At 41.3% G+C, this 17,447-nt stretch overlaps 1 protein-coding gene across 1 annotated transcript; it reads left to right on the top strand.

The window, feature by feature from the left end:
* The first annotated feature begins 12,640 nt into the window (after positions 1 to 12,640).
* On the top strand, positions 12,641 to 16,016 carry LOC124009931 (putative ferric-chelate reductase 1). The gene is made up of 7 exons (XM_046322184.1): positions 12,641 to 12,903; positions 13,091 to 13,191; positions 14,574 to 14,780; positions 14,966 to 15,070; positions 15,158 to 15,296; positions 15,401 to 15,511; positions 15,643 to 16,016. Exons 2-7 carry the CDS (start codon positions 13,093 to 13,095, stop codon positions 15,684 to 15,686), a joined length of 705 nt encoding a protein of 234 aa, XP_046178140.1. The 5' UTR covers positions 12,641 to 12,903; positions 13,091 to 13,092; the 3' UTR covers positions 15,687 to 16,016.
* Positions 16,017 to 17,447: the final 1,431 nt, after the last annotated feature.

Below are 17,447 nucleotides of genomic sequence, written 5' to 3' on the forward strand. Positions count from 1 at the left end.
CTAATTTTAAAAATGAATCTCTCCAGAAATAAGTCTCTCACTGTTGCCGCCTGCTACCGACCCCCCTCAGCTCCCAGCTGTGCCCTGGACACCATTTGTGAATTGATCGCCCCCCATCTAGCTTCAGAGTTTGTTCTAATAGGTGACCTAAACTGGATATGCTTAACACCCCAGCAGTCCTAAAATCTAAGCTCGATGCCCTCAATCTCATACAAATCATCAAGGAACCCACCAGGTACAACCCTAAATCTGTAAACAAGGGCACCCTCAAAGACGTTATCCTGACCAACTGGCCCTCCAAATACACCACCGCTGTCTTTAATCAGGATCTCAGCGATCACTGCCTCATTGCCTGTATCTGCTACGGGTCCCCGGTCAAACGACCACCCCTCATCACTGTCAAACACTCCCTAAAACACTTCTGCGAGCAGGCCTTTCTAATCAACCTGGTCCGGGTATACTGGAGGGATATTGACCTCATCCCGTCAGTTGAGGATGCCTGGTCATTCTTTAAAAATAACTTCCTCACCATCTTAGATAAGCATGCTCTGTTCAAAAAATGCAGAACTAAGAACAGATATAGCCCTTGGTTCACTCCAGACCTGACTGCCCTCGACCAGCACAAAAACATCCTGTGGCGGACTGCAATAGCATCGAATAGTCCCCGCAATATGCAACTGTTCAGGGAAGTCAGGAACCAATACACGCAGTCAGTCAGGAAAGCAAAGGCCAGATTTTTCAAGCAGAAATTTGCATCCTGTATCCTGTCATAAAAAATCCTACAATGTGATTTTCTGGATTTCTTTTCTTCTCATTTTGTCTCTCATAGTTGATGTGTACCTATGATGAAAATTACAGGCCTCTCTCATCTTTTTAAGTGGGATAACTTGCACAATTGGTGGCTGACTAAATACTTTTTTGCCCCACTGTATATCCATCCTGCCCTGCCTATCTAAGGTCTTCGAAAGCCAAGTCAACAAACTGACCATCTCGAATCCCACCGTACCTTCTCCGCTGTGCAATCTGGTTTCCGAGCCGGTCACGGGTGCACCTCAGCCACGCTCAAGGTACTAAACAATATCATAGCTGCCAGCGATAAAAGACAGTACTGTGCAGCCGTCTTCATCAACCTGGCCAAGGAATTCGACTCTGTCAATCACCATATTCTTATCGGCAGACTCAGTAGACTTGGTTTGATGACTGCCTTGCCTGGTTCACCAACTACTTTGCAGACAGAGTTCAGTGTGTCAAATCGGAGGGCATGTTGCAGTCTCTATGGGGGTGCCACAGGGTTCAATTCTCGGGCCGACTCTTTTCTCTGCATATATCAATGATGTTGCTCTTGCTGCGGGCGATTCCCTGATCCACCTTTACGCAGATGTTACGTTCCCCAGTTTATGTGTTGTAGTTTGTATGTTTGCATGTGTTTATTTCAGGAAATGGCTTCCTGAAATCCCTCAAGCAGCTGATTGGTCGACTCCATGGTTAATTGAAGAGCTGACCCCGCCCCCTCGTCAAGACACAGCTGTCTCCAATTACCCATTCCTCCAGAAGCTATATAAAAGCCAGTGTTCTGTTCAGGAGGAGAAGATTTGCTGGGAGGTCATTGCAGAGATTTTGCTAGAGAGTTTTGCTGAGAGGTCATTGCAGAGATTTTGCTAGAGAGATTTTGCTAGAGAGATTTTGCTAGAGAGATTTTGCTAGAGATTTTGCTGGGAGTTCATTGCTGAGAGTTGGTATGTTTTGTGAGTTTGTTGCTCAGATAGAGCTTATTTGATGTCCTTTGTTTCTTAGTTTGTTTGTGAAATTGTTTAATATTCTGTTTCATTTTTTCCCAGGGGGGAAGGGGAAGGCACCTTGGGAGTGTTTAGGCAAGAGGCCCGCGGGCATACATATACCCGTAGCATATTCGCTGTCTAGGCACACTAGGTAAGACCTGGGTGGACCACCCCCTGTATTTTGGTTAGGGCACCAGGTGGTGCTAAATTAGGTAAGTAGTGGGAAGGCAGGTAAGATAGGAGAGGGGGGGCTTTGAGATTTACTTTCTTTGCTTTGGTTCCGTCCAGCCCCTTTTCCCCATATTACCGTGTAAAGGAATAAAGTCCTTGTAAACGGTACCACATTCTGCCTGTTGTCATTCTTACTTGCATCTACAGTCCATACCTTTTTCTATTCACGGAGAGTTTAGTTGTAGCAGGGTGTTGCGTTCCCTCTTCATAGAGGCATGCGTAACAGCAGACGACACCATTCTGTATACTTCTGGCCCTTCCTTGGACACTGTGCTATCTAACCTCCAAACGAGCTTCAATGCTATACAACACTCTCTTCCGTGCTCTTAAACGCTAGTAAAACCAAATGCATGCTTTTCAAAAGTTTGCTGCCTGCACCCGCACGCCCGACTAGCATCAGCACATTGGATGGTTCCGACCTAGAATATGTGGACATCTTTAAGTACCTAGGTGTCTGGCAAGACTGTAAACTCTCCTTCCAGACTCATATCAAACATCTCCAATCTAAAATCAAATCTAGAGTCGGCTTTCTATTTCGCAACAATGCCTCCTTCACTCACGCCGCCAAACTTACCCTAGTAAAACTGACTATCCTACCGATCCTCGACTTCGGTGATGTCATCTACAAAATAGCTTCCAATACTCTACTCAGCAAACAGAAAGTAGGTTGATTCTAGAAGATCGGTTCTTCGGATTGGTTCAGGCTGGAGGTAGTCTTCTTGCATTGGCTCAGCTGGGCCGTCTGTCACTCTAGAATCCCGCCGTCACACAATGTTCAGCTAAAGGGAGAGATTTGGTGTGTGCGCTGGCCTGGCAGTTAGTGTGTGTAATGTGTGTGTGTATGGGAGCTATCCTGTAGGGGACCCAACATGCTTTACTGTGAAAATACGTTGCTATGTGTTGTCTCAGTTATAACAATGCAATAGCAGTAAGCTGGTCACCTGCATAAGAAATAGCACTTCCTTACATGCTCTAGTCGGCTAGCCCTCGCTACATATTCGTCGCCAGACCCAGTGGCTCCAGGTCATCTACAAGTCTATGCTAGGTAAAGCTCCGCCTTATCTCAGTTCACTGGTCACGATGGCAACACCCTCCCATAGCACGCGCTCCAGCAGGTGTATCTCACTGATCATCCCTAAAGCCAACACCTAATTTGGCTGCCTTTCCTTACAGTTCTCTGCTGCCTGTGACTGGAACGAATTGCAAAAATCGCTAAAGTTGGAGACTTTTATCTCCCTCACCAACTTTAAACATCTGCTTTCTGAGCAGCTAACCGATCGCTGCAGCTGTATATAGTCCATCAGTAAATAGCCCACCCAATCTACCTACCTCATACCCATACTGTTTTTATTTATTTACTTTTCTGCTCTTTTGCACACCAGTATCTCTACCTGCACATGACCATCTGATCATTTATCACTCCAGTGTTAATCTGCTAAATTGTAGTTATTCGCCTACCTCCTCATGCCTTTTACACACAATGTATATAGACTCTTTCTTTTTTTCTACAGTGTTATTGATTTGTTTATTGTTTACTCCATATGTAACTCTGTGTTGTTGTCTGTTCACACTGCTATGCTTTATCTTGGCCAGGTCGCAGTTGTAAATGAGAACTTGTTCTCAACTAACCTACCTGGTTAATAAATAAAGGTGAAGTAAAAAAATAAATACAAAAAGTCAGCGTGGAAGAGGTGAAACAATTATTGTTGTCTATCAACAATGACAAACCACCGGGGTCTGACCACCTGGATGGAAAATTACTGAGGATATTAGCGGACGATATTGACCAATCTTTAATTTAAGCCTACTAGAAAAGTGCGTGCCCCCAGGCCTGGAGGGAATTCCAGTCATTCCACTACCCAAGAATAGTAAAGCCCCCTTTACTGGCTCATATAGCCGACCAATCAGCCTGTTACCAACCCTTACTAAACTTCTGGAAAAATTGTGTTTGACCAGATACAATGCTATTTCACAGTAAACAAATTGACAACATACTTTCAGCATGTATATAGGGAAGGACACTCAACAAGCACAGCACTTCCATGACCTCTATACCAGTCAGTGGAAGGTCCCCCCAAAAATTGTCAAAGACTCCAGCCATCCAAGTCATAGACTGTTCGCTCTGCTACCGCCCGGCAAGCGGTACCGGAGCGCCAAGTCTATGTCCAAGAGGCTTCTAAACAGCTTCTACCCACAAGCCATAAGACTCCTGAACACCTAATCCAATGGCTAGCCAGACAATTTGCATTGCCCCCCTTTTACACCGATGCTACTCTCTGTTGTTATCATCTATGCATAGTCACTTTAATAACTCTACCTACATGTACATATTACCTCAACTAACCGGCCCCTGCACATTGACTGTGTACCAGTACCCCCATGTATATAGTCTCACTATTGTTATTTTACTGCTGCTCTATAATTACTTGTTACTTTTATTTCTTATTTCTATCCATATTTTTATTCATTGCATTGTTGGTTAGGGGCTCGTAAGTAAGCATTTCACTGTAAGGTCTACACCTGTATTCGGTGCATGTGACAAATAAAATTTGATTTGCACAAATGACTGATGATTGGCTAAGATAAAATGTTTGTGAGGGCTGTCTTGTTAAACTTCAGTGCAGCTTTTGACATTATTGATCATAGTCTGCTGCTGGAAAAACTGATGTGTTATGGCTTTACATCCCCTGCTATAATGTGGATAAAGAGTTACTTTTTTAATGGAAGCCTCTCAAACATAATCCAGGTAGAAGCAGGAATTCCCCAGGGTAGCTGTTTAGGCCCCTTGCTTTTTTCAATCTTTACTAAACTACATGCCACTGGCTTTGAGTAAGGCCAGTGTGTCTATGTATGCGGATGACTCAACACTATACATGTCAGCTGCTACAGCGACTGAAATGACTGCAACACTTAACAAAGAGCTGCAGTTAGTTTCGGAATGGGTAGCAAGGAATAACTTAGTCCTAAATATTTCCAAAACGAAAAGCATTATATTTGGGACAAATCATTCACTAAACCCTAAACCTCAACTACATCTCATAATGAATAATGTGGAAATTGAGCAAGTTCAGGTGACTAAACTGCTTAGAGTTACCATAGATTGTAAACTGTCATGGTCAAAACATTTTTATACAACAGTAGCTAAGATGGGGAGAAGTCGGTCCACAATAAAGCATTGCTCTGCATTCGTCACAACACTATCAACAAGGCAGGTCCTACAGGCCCTGGTTTTGTCACACCTGGACTACTGTTCCATGTATACCCCACAAGACATGCCACCAGAGGTCTCTTCACAGTCCCCAAGTCCAGAACAGACTATGGGAGGCGAGCCATGACTACATGGAACTTTATTCCACATCAGGTAACTGATGCAAGCAATATAATCAGATTTAAAAAGCCAGTTAATCTGTATGTCATTCCACTGTACTTGCTATTAATTCTATCTGACGGTGTTTGCATGTTTAAGTAAAAACACCCCCCAAAAATGTGCTTTGCTCAATCTAGTAGTGTGGTCAGGTACTTGGAGGTACTTGGGAAAATGTTAGTTGGCTCAGAACAGTGCAGCACGGCTGGCCCTTAAAAGTACACGGAGAGCTAACATTAATTACATGCATATCAATCTCTCATGGCTATGAGTGGAAGAGAGATTGACATCATCATTACTTGTTTTCGTAAGAGGTGTTGACAAGCTGAAGGTACCGAGCACCCATGTATACCCCACAAGACATGCCACCAGAGGTCTCTTCACAGTCCCCAAGTCCAGAACAGACTATAGGAGGCGAGCCATGACTACATGGAACTTTATTCCACATCAGGTAGCTGATGCAAGCAATAGAATCAGATTTAAAAAGCAGGTAAAAATACACCTTATGGAACAGCGGGGACAAAGGGACAGGAGACTGGGTGATGCTGAAAGGGACAAGAGACTTGGTGATGCTGAAAGGGACAGGAGACTGGGTGATGCTGAAAGGGAGAGGAGACTGGGTGATGCAAGGGACAGGGGAGAGGGCGAAAGGGACAGGGGAGAGGGCGATGCTGAGCAAAAGCCTCTCGGCCAAGGCTCTCGTTTGCATTATTAACTACTGAAAATGTGATTAAGTATTCTAAAATGGATTGACATGGTGTTTGGTTTTTAGAATATTTATTTGGGGGACAAATCAAAAGCCAGTCATTGTGTTGCTAATATTTGATCCTTATTTGAAACTAGAGCAATGGAACTTCAAATGGTGCCTTTTATACACATTTGTCATTAAACTTTTTTAAAGTGATTTTTTAAACAAGGTCATTGTAGAGATTGTTGTGTTAAAATATATCTCTGTCTGAAAACTGGTAGTGGATTCACACGGACTCAAATCACTTTAAAGAACAATGCTTGCTGCTCATGTGAATATCCTCAAGGTTTTCTTTCTCTGTTTAAATGTTTGCCATGACCACTTTTCCAATGTCAGAGATCAGTGTGTCACAAACTCAGGTGTTTTTTGCACAATTTGAATGCTGGCCTCAAATTACTTTTGGTGTGTTTATAGTAATGTTTTTGCCACTGAACTCCTAAATTAGTTCTTTATTTAATGGTTACTGATACATAGAGGTTAAGAGTATTGGCCTGGCAGTCACTCTGGATAAGAGTGTCTGCTAAATTACTAAAATGTCAATTCCATAAACATAGGTTTATGTTTTTTGAGGTGTTGGTTTCTGAGAAAAAAATAGAGCTAACTTCTAACATGATTTGTTTTTGCCACACTGAAATTATCTAAAAATGCTCGCTGTACTTTAGTATACGGCTTAAAACTAAAGCAGATACAGCCATGCTCTTACCACTTGAGGGCGACAGAGTTGTAGTACTAGAGGTCTCTTTTTCAAATGAGCCCCGTATAACACAACAAAGATCAAAATACAAGAAACACATTAAAATGTCACATCCATATACACATGAATATACTTAATATACACAACAGTACACAAAAACAAAACAAAATAATCAAATAATTTTAAAAAACTTCTTCAGTAAAATGGTGCCCTGTGCCACAAAATGCATAGATATCTATGTTTATAAACACAAGGTCGATACAGTTATCGTTATTTGTGGCACAGATCGTACATATTATTTTGAGTTAATTCTTTGAGGAATTATTTTTTGGTGAAAACTTGAGTTGGACCAGCCCCCAAGAGTATACACTGGAGTTGCTTACCAAGACAACATTGAATGTTCCTGAGTGGCCTAGTTACAGTTTTGACTTCAATCGACTTGAAATAACTTGGAAGAATTTTTAAAAGAATAGTGGGTAAATATTGTACAATCCAGGTATGAAAAGCTCTTAGAGATTTACACAAAAACCCTCACAGCTGTAATTGTTGCCAAAGGTGATGGTAACATGTATTCACTCAGGAGGTTGAATATTTATCTAATCAAGATATATGTGTTTTATTTTTCATTACTAAAAAAATAAAACAGAATACTTCTTCCACTTTGACATTACAGAGTATTGTGTGTGGATTGTTGACAAAAAAATTGCAATTTTAATCCCACTTTGGAACATAACAAAATTAGTAAAAAGTCAAGGGGTGTGAATACTTTCTGAAGGCATTATATGTTTGTTGACTGTTATACAGGCACTGGATTATGAGCTGTCTTGTTTGCAGGGTCGATTCCAGACATATGCAACATCAGCGGTCGCTTAGGGCCACCAGCCCATATGGATGAAAATACCCTCAAATTAAAGCAGACAGTCTGCACTTTAACCTCATCACTGTATCATTTAAAATCCAAAACGATGGAGTAAAGAGCCAAATTAACCAATGTGTCATTATACCATTACTTTTGGAGTTCACTGTATGCCTCAATGCGATCATATTTGTGGGTTGTTGGGGGTGTGGCTTTCAGTTAGTTATTTTTTGGCCATTGATAGAGGAAAATATAGTTTAGATGATCAATTATGTATACTTTAATGATTAGAACCATTCATGCTAATACTATTATGTTATGATTTGAAAAGTATGGGTTCTTAATTGTACTGTTACTGAAAATGTAAGCAGAAATTAATTGTGTCTGTGTCTCCTGGGAAAGTTTGAAGAAGGAGGGATAAGATAGATTTTCAAACAGATAAGAATGTTTTGGTTGGATTCCATTAGGGGAGATAAGTTATCCTTTAGACAGGTTGGAATGTAGTTTATGAGGGGAGTGAAACTATCTCCAGGACCGAATACTACGCCATTGTAAGGCTGGGAGAGGGTGTGAAACTGATGACGTCATTTTATGTCTTCTTTCTTTAAAATGTAATGTTCTTTGTATTTTGGGTCAGTACTCATCAAGAATAAATGCTGAACTTGTTTTTTAAGACTGGTCTCTTGCTAATTCATGCAAATGATAAACTTACAACTTATCATGAATTAGAAATGAGTGCGAATTTAATTGGTTTTGGCAATAAAACATAAGGGAATTTAAAATTCCTCTATCAGCCATCCATCCCATGAGAGGGAATGTTATTCCAGTTCATCTGTATGTCATTCCAGTGTACTGCTTGCTATTAATTCTATCTGACGGTGTTTACATGTTTAGGTAAAAACAACCCCCAAACATGCGTTTTGCTCAATCTGATTGGGTGGACCTGCCTCCCCAGTGGGTGATCTTCCACACTATATCGCAATTGAAATGTAAGGAAAATGTATCGAGTTGACATATGCAGCGTTTAGGATTACAAAGAATGCAGTCTCCGCATTCCGCTCTGTCTTTAAACTTTTATCGTGCTATAGCCCTTAGTAATAATAGCGATAACTTCATGCATTAGCAGCAGAGGCTACAATCAATAAAGTTTGATTGTTGATCCCCTTTTGTATCTGGTTTTCAATCAGCATCTGAGCAGAAAAGTTGTCCATCGTAACTTGAGTATGTGGAGTTATTTTTAACCTGAGTCTAACCTGCTGGTAATGAACCCAATAAAAGTTTAAGGGGAAGCTGTTTCACAACAGGAGGAAGTATACTGCAGGTTTCACCAGAAACACAATGCAACCTATAAAGAATTTAAAGGATACCATGTAACAAATGATGAACTACAGCCAGGAAGGTGTGTCAACTGAACCTGCTTCAGTAACTGGAGCTGATTGTGTTTTGTTTTTTTGTCCCATGATCCCTGTTATGATTACCTGCTCTCAGGTGGAACGAATCAAAGTGGACTTGATTCAAGAATGCAGACCAAAAGTCCCTTCTTTCTCTCTCCCTCTCTTTCCATGGCATGACTGTGGGTTTTACTGTTGACATCAAACCCAGAAAATGTGGAACACAACCAGTAAAACCATGTTTGAAGAATGAAGCATTTAGTGCTTTTAGCTATTATTCTGCTTGATTGTTTGTGTTGTCTATGTTTGCTATAGTTCACAATGGCCAAGACCTGGGTAAAATACTATACCTTTAATAGAATGAGCTTTGCGATATGCAGGTTAATAATAAAATGTGTGCATTTCATATGAAAATCAGGTAAAGGAAGTGAACCAGACAGTCTTCTGAAAAGGAAACGCTGACTGATCGTCGCGATCAGGATGCGTGCTGACCAACTGGCAGGTGTCTTCACTGACGTTTTCAACATGTCCTTGATTGAGTCTGTAATAACAACATGTTTCAAGCAGACCACCATAGTCCCTGTGCCCAAGAACACGAAGGCAACCTGCCTAAATGACTACAGACCCGTAGCACTCATGTCCGTAGCCATCTAGTGCTTTGAAAGGCTGGTAATGGCTCACATCAACACCATTATCCTAGGAACCATAGACCCACTCCAATTTGCATATTGCCCAAACAGATCCACAGATGATGCTATCTATATTGCACTCCACACTGCCCTTTCCCACCTGGACAAAAGGAACGCCTATGTGAGAATGCTATTCATTGACTACAGCTCAGCGTTCAACACCATAGTGCCCTCAAAGCTAAGCTAAGGACCCTGGGACTAAACACCTCCCTCTGCAACTGGATCCTGGACTTCCTGACGGGCCGCCCCCGGGTGGTGAGGGTAGGTAGCAACACATCAGCCACGCTGATCCTCAACACTGGAGCCCCCCAGGGGTGCGTGCTCAGTCCCCTCCTGTACTCCCTGTTCACCCATGACTGCATGGCCAGGCACATCTCCAACACCATCATTACGTTTGTAGACGGCACAACAGTGGTAGGCCTGATCACCGATAAAACAGCCTATAGGGAGGAGGTCTGAGACCTGGCCGGGTGGTGCCAGAATAACAACCTATCGCTCAACGTAACCAAGACTAAGCAGCTGATAATGGATTACGGGAAAAGGAGGACTGAGCACGCCCCAATTCACATCGACTGGGCGGTAGTGGAGCAGGTTTCAAGTTCCTTGGTGTCCACATCACCAACACCATTTTTTTACACTGCTGCTACTCGCTGTTTATTATTTATGCAGTCACTTTACCCCTACATACATGTACACATTACCTCAATTACCTCAACTAACCTGTACTCTTGCACCAATGGAGGCTGGTGACTTGAAAAATTGAGGTGGATAGGAGACCCACGATACAGGCGCTGAGCGCACAGAGATGTCAAAGTGTGTATCAAAAATCATCAAAAGAGTTATTTTAACCTAAAGCATTTAATAAAGATATGTATAGTACAATATTATGGGGATTGGGAATGAGAGGGCTAACTACACAGTGTTTGGAAGGGATCACAGCAATGATTGAATGAGGGTATGAGGCATGAGTTGAGGTGTCCACAGGCTTGACTTCAATGCAGATTTGCCTGGGAAGACAAAAAACAACAACACACTACAAAGTTAGGCAAAAGAACAAAGAATGAGTTAGTCCAAGCAAAGAGTAAAATCATTGATGTGTAATAATGTAAGTGTATATGTGATTGACTCTACATAGAGTAATGAGAGAAAATTGACAGGGGTACTCACAGAGCTTGGAGAGGAAACATGCAACGTGCCAGTGGATGAGCGGGCACATGAGACGTGGCTTCAGTTCATGTCAGGACAGAGTTGACAATGGTGGTAGAGTGGACTGGTCATCACCTCTTAAAATCAGGGAACAGCAGGGGACTTAGCTGGAAATAAAAAAATATCAGATATATTCCATTACAGCTGCGCCATCATAGGTTAGAAAAAGGTTCTCTGTGAAGTTAAACACAAGAGTTGGCATCTCGCCCACTTAATACATCAAAGTAGCCCAAGAAACATTATTGAATATTTGAACATCTTGGCCATGTTCTGTTATAATCTCCACCCAGCACAGCCAGAAGAGGACTGGCCACCCCACATATGCTCTCTCTAATTCTCTCTTTCTTTTTCTCTCTCGGAGGACCTGAGCCCTAGGACCATGCCCCAGGACTACCTGACATGATGACTCCTTGCTGTCCCCAGTCCACCTGACTGTGCTGCTGCTCCAGTTTTAACTGTTCTGCCTTATTATTATTCGACCATGCTGGTCATTTATGAACATTTGAACATCTTGGCCATGTTCTGTTATAATCTCCACCCGGCACAGCCAGAAGAGGACTGGCCACCCCACATAGCCTGGTTCCTCTCTAGGTTTCTTCCTAGGTTTTGGCCTTTCTACGGAGTTTTTCCTAGCCACCATGCTTCTACACCTGCATTGCTTGCTGTTTGGGGTTTTAGGCTGGGTTTCTGTACAGCACTTTGAGATATCAGCTGATGTACAGAGGGCTATATAAATAAATTTGATTTGATTTGAATAAACGCCCTGATCATCAACTGAGGGCTGAGTTTGCTTTATGAATGTTTGTATCATGCAGTCCTATGCAACTGTAGGCCTTATATAATTGTTTATTAACATCTGTCATCACTATTATGTTGATTGATTCTTTCCAATTAATCATTTTGGAGTGAAAACGTATTGGCAGCCTAGCCAGCCCGATTTGAGATATAAACAAAATTCGATCACATTCACATTTTCTGGACTATAAATACAGATGGACTATAAATACATAACGTTACCAATTAGTTTACCCTGACCAAATGGACAGCGAACATAGGCTGTATGCTCATATTAGTAGCCTACAGTTGCTCAGACTGAAAAGTTGTCTCGTTTTCATCCCATACAGCAAGTACCCCCTGTATATAGCCTTGTTATTTTGTGTTACTTTCTTTCTTTCTTTTTACTTTAGTTTGTTTAGTAAATATTTTCTTAAATCTTATTTTTCTTAAAACTGCATTGTTAGTTAAGGGCTTGTAAGTAAGCATTTCACTGTAATGTATAACACCTGTTGTATTTAGAGAATGTGACAAGAGAATTTAATCACACATTATTTCCTTCTATGTGTGATTTCACAATAACTCATTGATATACCGCCCAAGCCTAATGGAGATGATGCATGTAGGTTTGTATCTATCAATATAGGGTTGGTCAGTTGAAGAATTGAATTGACATCAGTACTTAGCCCACTAGTTCTCTAAGTTTGCTTACACCACTTACACCAATAATTGGTCTTTTGACCAATCAGACCAGATCTTTTGTCAACAATTGGTCTAGACCAGTGGTTCTCAAACCTTGACCTTGCCTTAGCACTACACAGCTGATTCAAATCATCAAAGCTTGATGATGAGTTGATGATTTGAATAAGTTGTGTAGTGCTAAGGAGAAAAACATTGGGTCCATAGGACCAAGACTGAGAACCACTGGTCTAGACTAATAGTTTCCTTCTTGTAAATACACAATGTGACAGGGCAAACGAGGAACTGAATTTCTGAATTCATACAGTATTATTCCATTGCGTGGTAACACACCTTTACCGGTAATCCACGCCCTGCCTCCTTCCACAGGAACATGTAGATAAAGAGTAAAACACATTACAGAATTTAGAAAGTATTAATCCCGCTGAGACAGTGTATTGACTAAAGGATAAGTTTATTAAGTACAGGACCAAGTAAGTCTTGTATTTGTATTTAAGAATACTCTGCATTTAGATTTAAAACATTTGGTTGATGGCTTCTTAAAATATGACAAATGTATTTCTCTACTATCAGAAAAGATAACGAGTGTTTTTAAAGTTATGTAAAAGGTTTTCTGATAATTGTTCTATTTTCTCCACCATTTACCATGTTCCCATGTAGGAATGGACAGAGGACTTCTCTTTGTGGCCTCTATGGTGATGGGCTGCCTGGCACCAGGTGTTAGTGGAAACGGACATCTCTCGTTTGCCAATAATACGGAGGTAAAGTTCTCAATCTACTCTTTCCAGCAACACCTTTATGGACCAGGGACCGGATTCACAAAACATTACTTACGAAAAAAATTAAGAAGCTACTGAAAACAAAAAAATAAGAAGTTCATAAGATGCGATTCCTCAAAATATTCTTGGGAATTCGTCGTTTTCTTATAAACTTCGTAAATATATTTCTTAAGAACTTCGTAAATATCGTCTTATGTGGCATTGACATTAGTGACGTGCTTGAAACTAATAAATAAGCCTATGTGTAACAAATGATAGGATTTGGCCCACTATAAGTGTTGGTGTTTACATTTGATTATTTTTTGCTTTATATGTCCAGAATATTTTTTTTGCTCTGTCTCCAACCCTTTATACACGCATACAAAAAAACGTGATTTTTCACACATTATAGGAAGACTAGCGTTAGCTACTGTACATCAAAATAAAAATTTCAGCAAACGAGCTTGAAGTGATGGTGGAGGAAATAGCTAGCAGCCAGGAAAAGGTTGCTGTTGGGGAGACTTGATAACTGCGGGGTCAATGCAGACAAAAAAGAGAGAGGACGGGCGAGTGGCCGAGTCTGTCAATGCTGTCGGGGTTATGGCAAAGGACAGTGACGCCTTAAAAAAGAAGTGATCCGACATCAAGTCGGCTGCTAAGAAGAAGGGAGCTGAGAGACCATTAATGTGGACCAGCTGGAGGAGAAGGTGGTAGAGGGACTGCGCAACCGGTAAACTAGGTAGCTAGCTACCTTCGCTAGCCAAGCGTCCCGACATTATAGCCAACAACATAGCTAACTTAGCCAAGTTCTTTGCAAATTGACGAGATAACGCTAGCTAATTAACACTTAGAATATTGTAATATATTGTTAATTACTAGTTAGCTAGATAATGCACGTTTAATGTGTTTTCTTTCTGTATTTAAATACCCGGTTGCCAGCTGTATCTGGTGCAAGAAAACGTTAATGTTTACAAAATTATCTAGTCGTCTCAAGACAAGGGTTTAGCTGTCCTAAAGTTCAGTACATTTCAAATAAGAAATCCTAAAGCATTATTTTCAAAAAGCCAATTTCATAACTTTCTTCATAGGAAGAAACTTAGGAAAAACCGAACATGTCCAATAAGTTTCTTGAGGAATAGCAACTTTGCTTAACTTTCTTCTTAAGTCTATAGTTATGAAAAATGGTCAGTTAAGAAATTTCTTCTTAAGAAAATTGTGAATCGTCCTAACTTAAAGTCATAGTTCACTCCCAAATCAAAGTTAGGCAGATGATTTTAAAGTCATTGGTATGATGTCAATGAGTGAACAGCCCACAAATGTAGATATTGAAATGAACTTGTGTGTGTGCATAACTTGAACTAGATTTGCTGTGTGTGGTTTGACAGGTGCATATCACACGGACAGGCTGTGGAGTGACTAAGCTGTGTGTAGAGACCCCAGAACAATGTGATCCTACAGGAAAAACAAGCTGCCTCTTCGCTTCCATCGTCACCACCGCCCCCTCTCCTCCTAATGGAGTAGACCTGTTCGTTGAGCTCCTTGGGGACTCCAGTGGATACGTCGCTCTAGGACTGACTGCCAACGAGACAGAGGTAACACATGCGCACACACACAACCAGAAAAACAAGGTGAACACACAACCACATAATTATTACTTTTTGGACTTCTTCCCAAAGACAAGACATTAAGGGACCTTTCTTTGGACATTAAATTGTTGTTGTAGTAGAGGTAATGATGATTGTCTGTAACCCATGCTCTCCCTCTCTTCTATGAATAGGGAACGTCTATGGTTTTTATCTGTGCCCAGAACAGAAATGGCAGTTTCTTCTTCCGCTCTGCCCAGCGCAACAACCTCAACAACACAATTTCTCTGACACAAAGGGTGAAGAGGCATTCATCTAATCAATTGACACTATTGAGGTTGGTTATTGACTGTAGGCAAACGTAACACTTTTTCTTGTGTTCCCAGATTGTGAAAAACATCACTGGCTCAGTCAATGGGACTTTCATACAGTGTCAATTCATGCTGCCAGCGGTTAATGCAACAACCAGGACCAGTCATGTCACCACCTTCGTCACCTTCCTCGCTGTGGGAAATGTCACAAACGGTAAGTGTTGACCTGATATTGGAACCAGGCACAGACCCCCCCCCCTCCCCGTAATCATTTTATCTTTTAAACATCTGCCTTCGGCTTCATCCCTACTTATTCAGGTATGGGTATTGGTGACATCAACATACGCTTGACCAATAAACCGTTGAACCTGGCTGACCCTACCAGCAACGTTGCAACAACAGCAGGCAGCAGCGCACTCACATCCCAAGGTAAGCAAATCAGGCTTGAGCTAGAAGTTGCCCTTAATCAACCATAGATCTGGTGAAGTCATGTCTATTCTAGTGCTTCCCAGTGTTCTGTCGGGTCCATAACATCCAGTCAATCCATACTTCCCTTTCAGCTGTGATGGTCCTGCTCAGTGTGCTGATGTATCGTCTTTCCTGAAGAGAACCTGAAGGTTAGCCAGCTTCAACACCAATGGAAAGAGAACCCTTTTACCCTAAATATTTGAAGGAAAATTGACTCCGTATCTCAGATGAATTACTGTTACGTGCAATGCTACTGTTAATGTGGGATCCTTGTAACTTAAATGTGTGTGAAAGGGAACAATTAGAATGTACGTATGCTAAAAGGAATTAATTGGTTCATAATGTACAGTTGAAGTCAGAAGTCTACATACACCTTAGACAAATACATTTAAACTCAGTTTTTCCCAATATTTAATCCTAGGTCAATTAGGATCACCACTTTATTTTAAGAATGTGAATAGTGATTTATTTCAGCTTTTCTTTCTTTCATCGCATTCCCAGTGGGTCAGAAGTTTACATACACTCAATTAGCATTTGGTAGCATCGCCTTTTAAATTATTTAACTTGGGTCAAATGTTTTGGGTAGCCTTCCACAAGCTTCCCATAATAAGTTGGGTGAATTTTGGCTCGTTCCTCCTGACAGAGCTGGTGTTACAGAGTCAGGTTTGTAGGCCTCCTTGCTCGCACACTCTTTAAGTTATGTCCACAAATTTTCTATAGGATCGAGGTCAGGACTTTGATGGCCATTCCAATACCTTGACTTTGTTGTCCTTAAGCCATTTTGCCACAACTTTGGAAGTGTGCTTGGGGTCATTGTCCATTTTGAAGACCCATTTGCGACCAAGCTTTAACTTCCTGACTGTCTTGAGATGTTGCTTCAATATATCCACAATATGCCATTTATTTTGAAGTGCACCAGTCCCCCCTGCAGCAAAGCACCCCCACTACATGATGCTGCCACCCCCGTGCTTCACATTTGGGATGGTAATCTTTGGCTTGCAAGCCTCCCCTTTCTCCTCTAAACAGTTCTAGTTTTGTTTCATCAGACCAGAGGACATTTCTCCAAAAAGTACGATCTTTGTTGCAAACCGTAGTTCAGCTTTTTTTGGAGCAGTGGCCTTTCAAGTTATGTCGGTATAGGACTTGTTTTACTATGGATACATTTGTACCCAGAACAGCGTCTTTGCTGTTCTGGGATTGATTTGCACTTGAGAAAAGTACATTAATCTCTAGGAGACAGAACACTTCTACCCGAGCGGTCTCATGTTTATACAAACGATGGTACGCAAGTACAGATTAATGTGGTAACTTCAGGTGTTTGGAAATTGCTCCTAAGGATGAATCCGACTTGTCGGTCTACAATGTTTCCCATGTCAAGCAGAGGCACGCCTTGAACTACATCCACAGGTACACCCCCAAAAGCCATGACAACTTCCTGGAATTTCCCAAGCTGTTTAAAGACAGTCAACCATTTTTATACACAAAGATGTCCTGACTTGCCAAAACTATAGTTTAACAAGAGATTTATGGAGTGGTTGAAAAAAGTTAATGACTCCAACCTAAGTGTATGTAAACTTCCGGCTAAACACTGAATACTGTTCCAATTTCATATTTGTGGATCCTTTAATAAATACTTATACCCTCCTTCCGCTGGTTAATTTCAGACATAGCTTACCAAAGTTGAGGCATTTTGTAGCCAAAAACATGCCATCACACTGCATTTACTTGAATATCGGATTGCATTCTTTTAACATGGATTGCTCAAAGCCCAGAAATAAGCAGTTTGTCGCCAATAGATGCATTGAATGTGTACTAAACATGAAGCTCATTATTGGATTTCAAGGAGAGGACCATTGTTTGAGTCTAAGTGTAACCATGATAAAGCACTTGCGGGGCC

This window comes from Oncorhynchus gorbuscha, linkage group LG22 (assembly GCF_021184085.1).
Source record: "Oncorhynchus gorbuscha isolate QuinsamMale2020 ecotype Even-year linkage group LG22, OgorEven_v1.0, whole genome shotgun sequence".
Classification (NCBI taxonomy): Eukaryota; Metazoa; Chordata; class Actinopteri; order Salmoniformes; family Salmonidae; genus Oncorhynchus; species Oncorhynchus gorbuscha.

Excerpts from the sequence above, each read along its gene's own strand:
- LOC124009931 (XM_046322184.1), top strand. The coding sequence starts at position 13,093 with ATGGACAGAGGACTTCTCTTTGTGGCCTCTATGGTGATGGGCTGCCTG. Across the intron at positions 13,192-14,573 it reads CGTTTGCCAATAATACGGAG|GTGCATATCACACGGACAGG; the intron begins GTAAAGTTCTCA and ends GTGGTTTGACAG. Across the intron at positions 15,512-15,642 it reads CAGCGCACTCACATCCCAAG|CTGTGATGGTCCTGCTCAGT; the intron begins GTAAGCAAATCA and ends CTTCCCTTTCAG.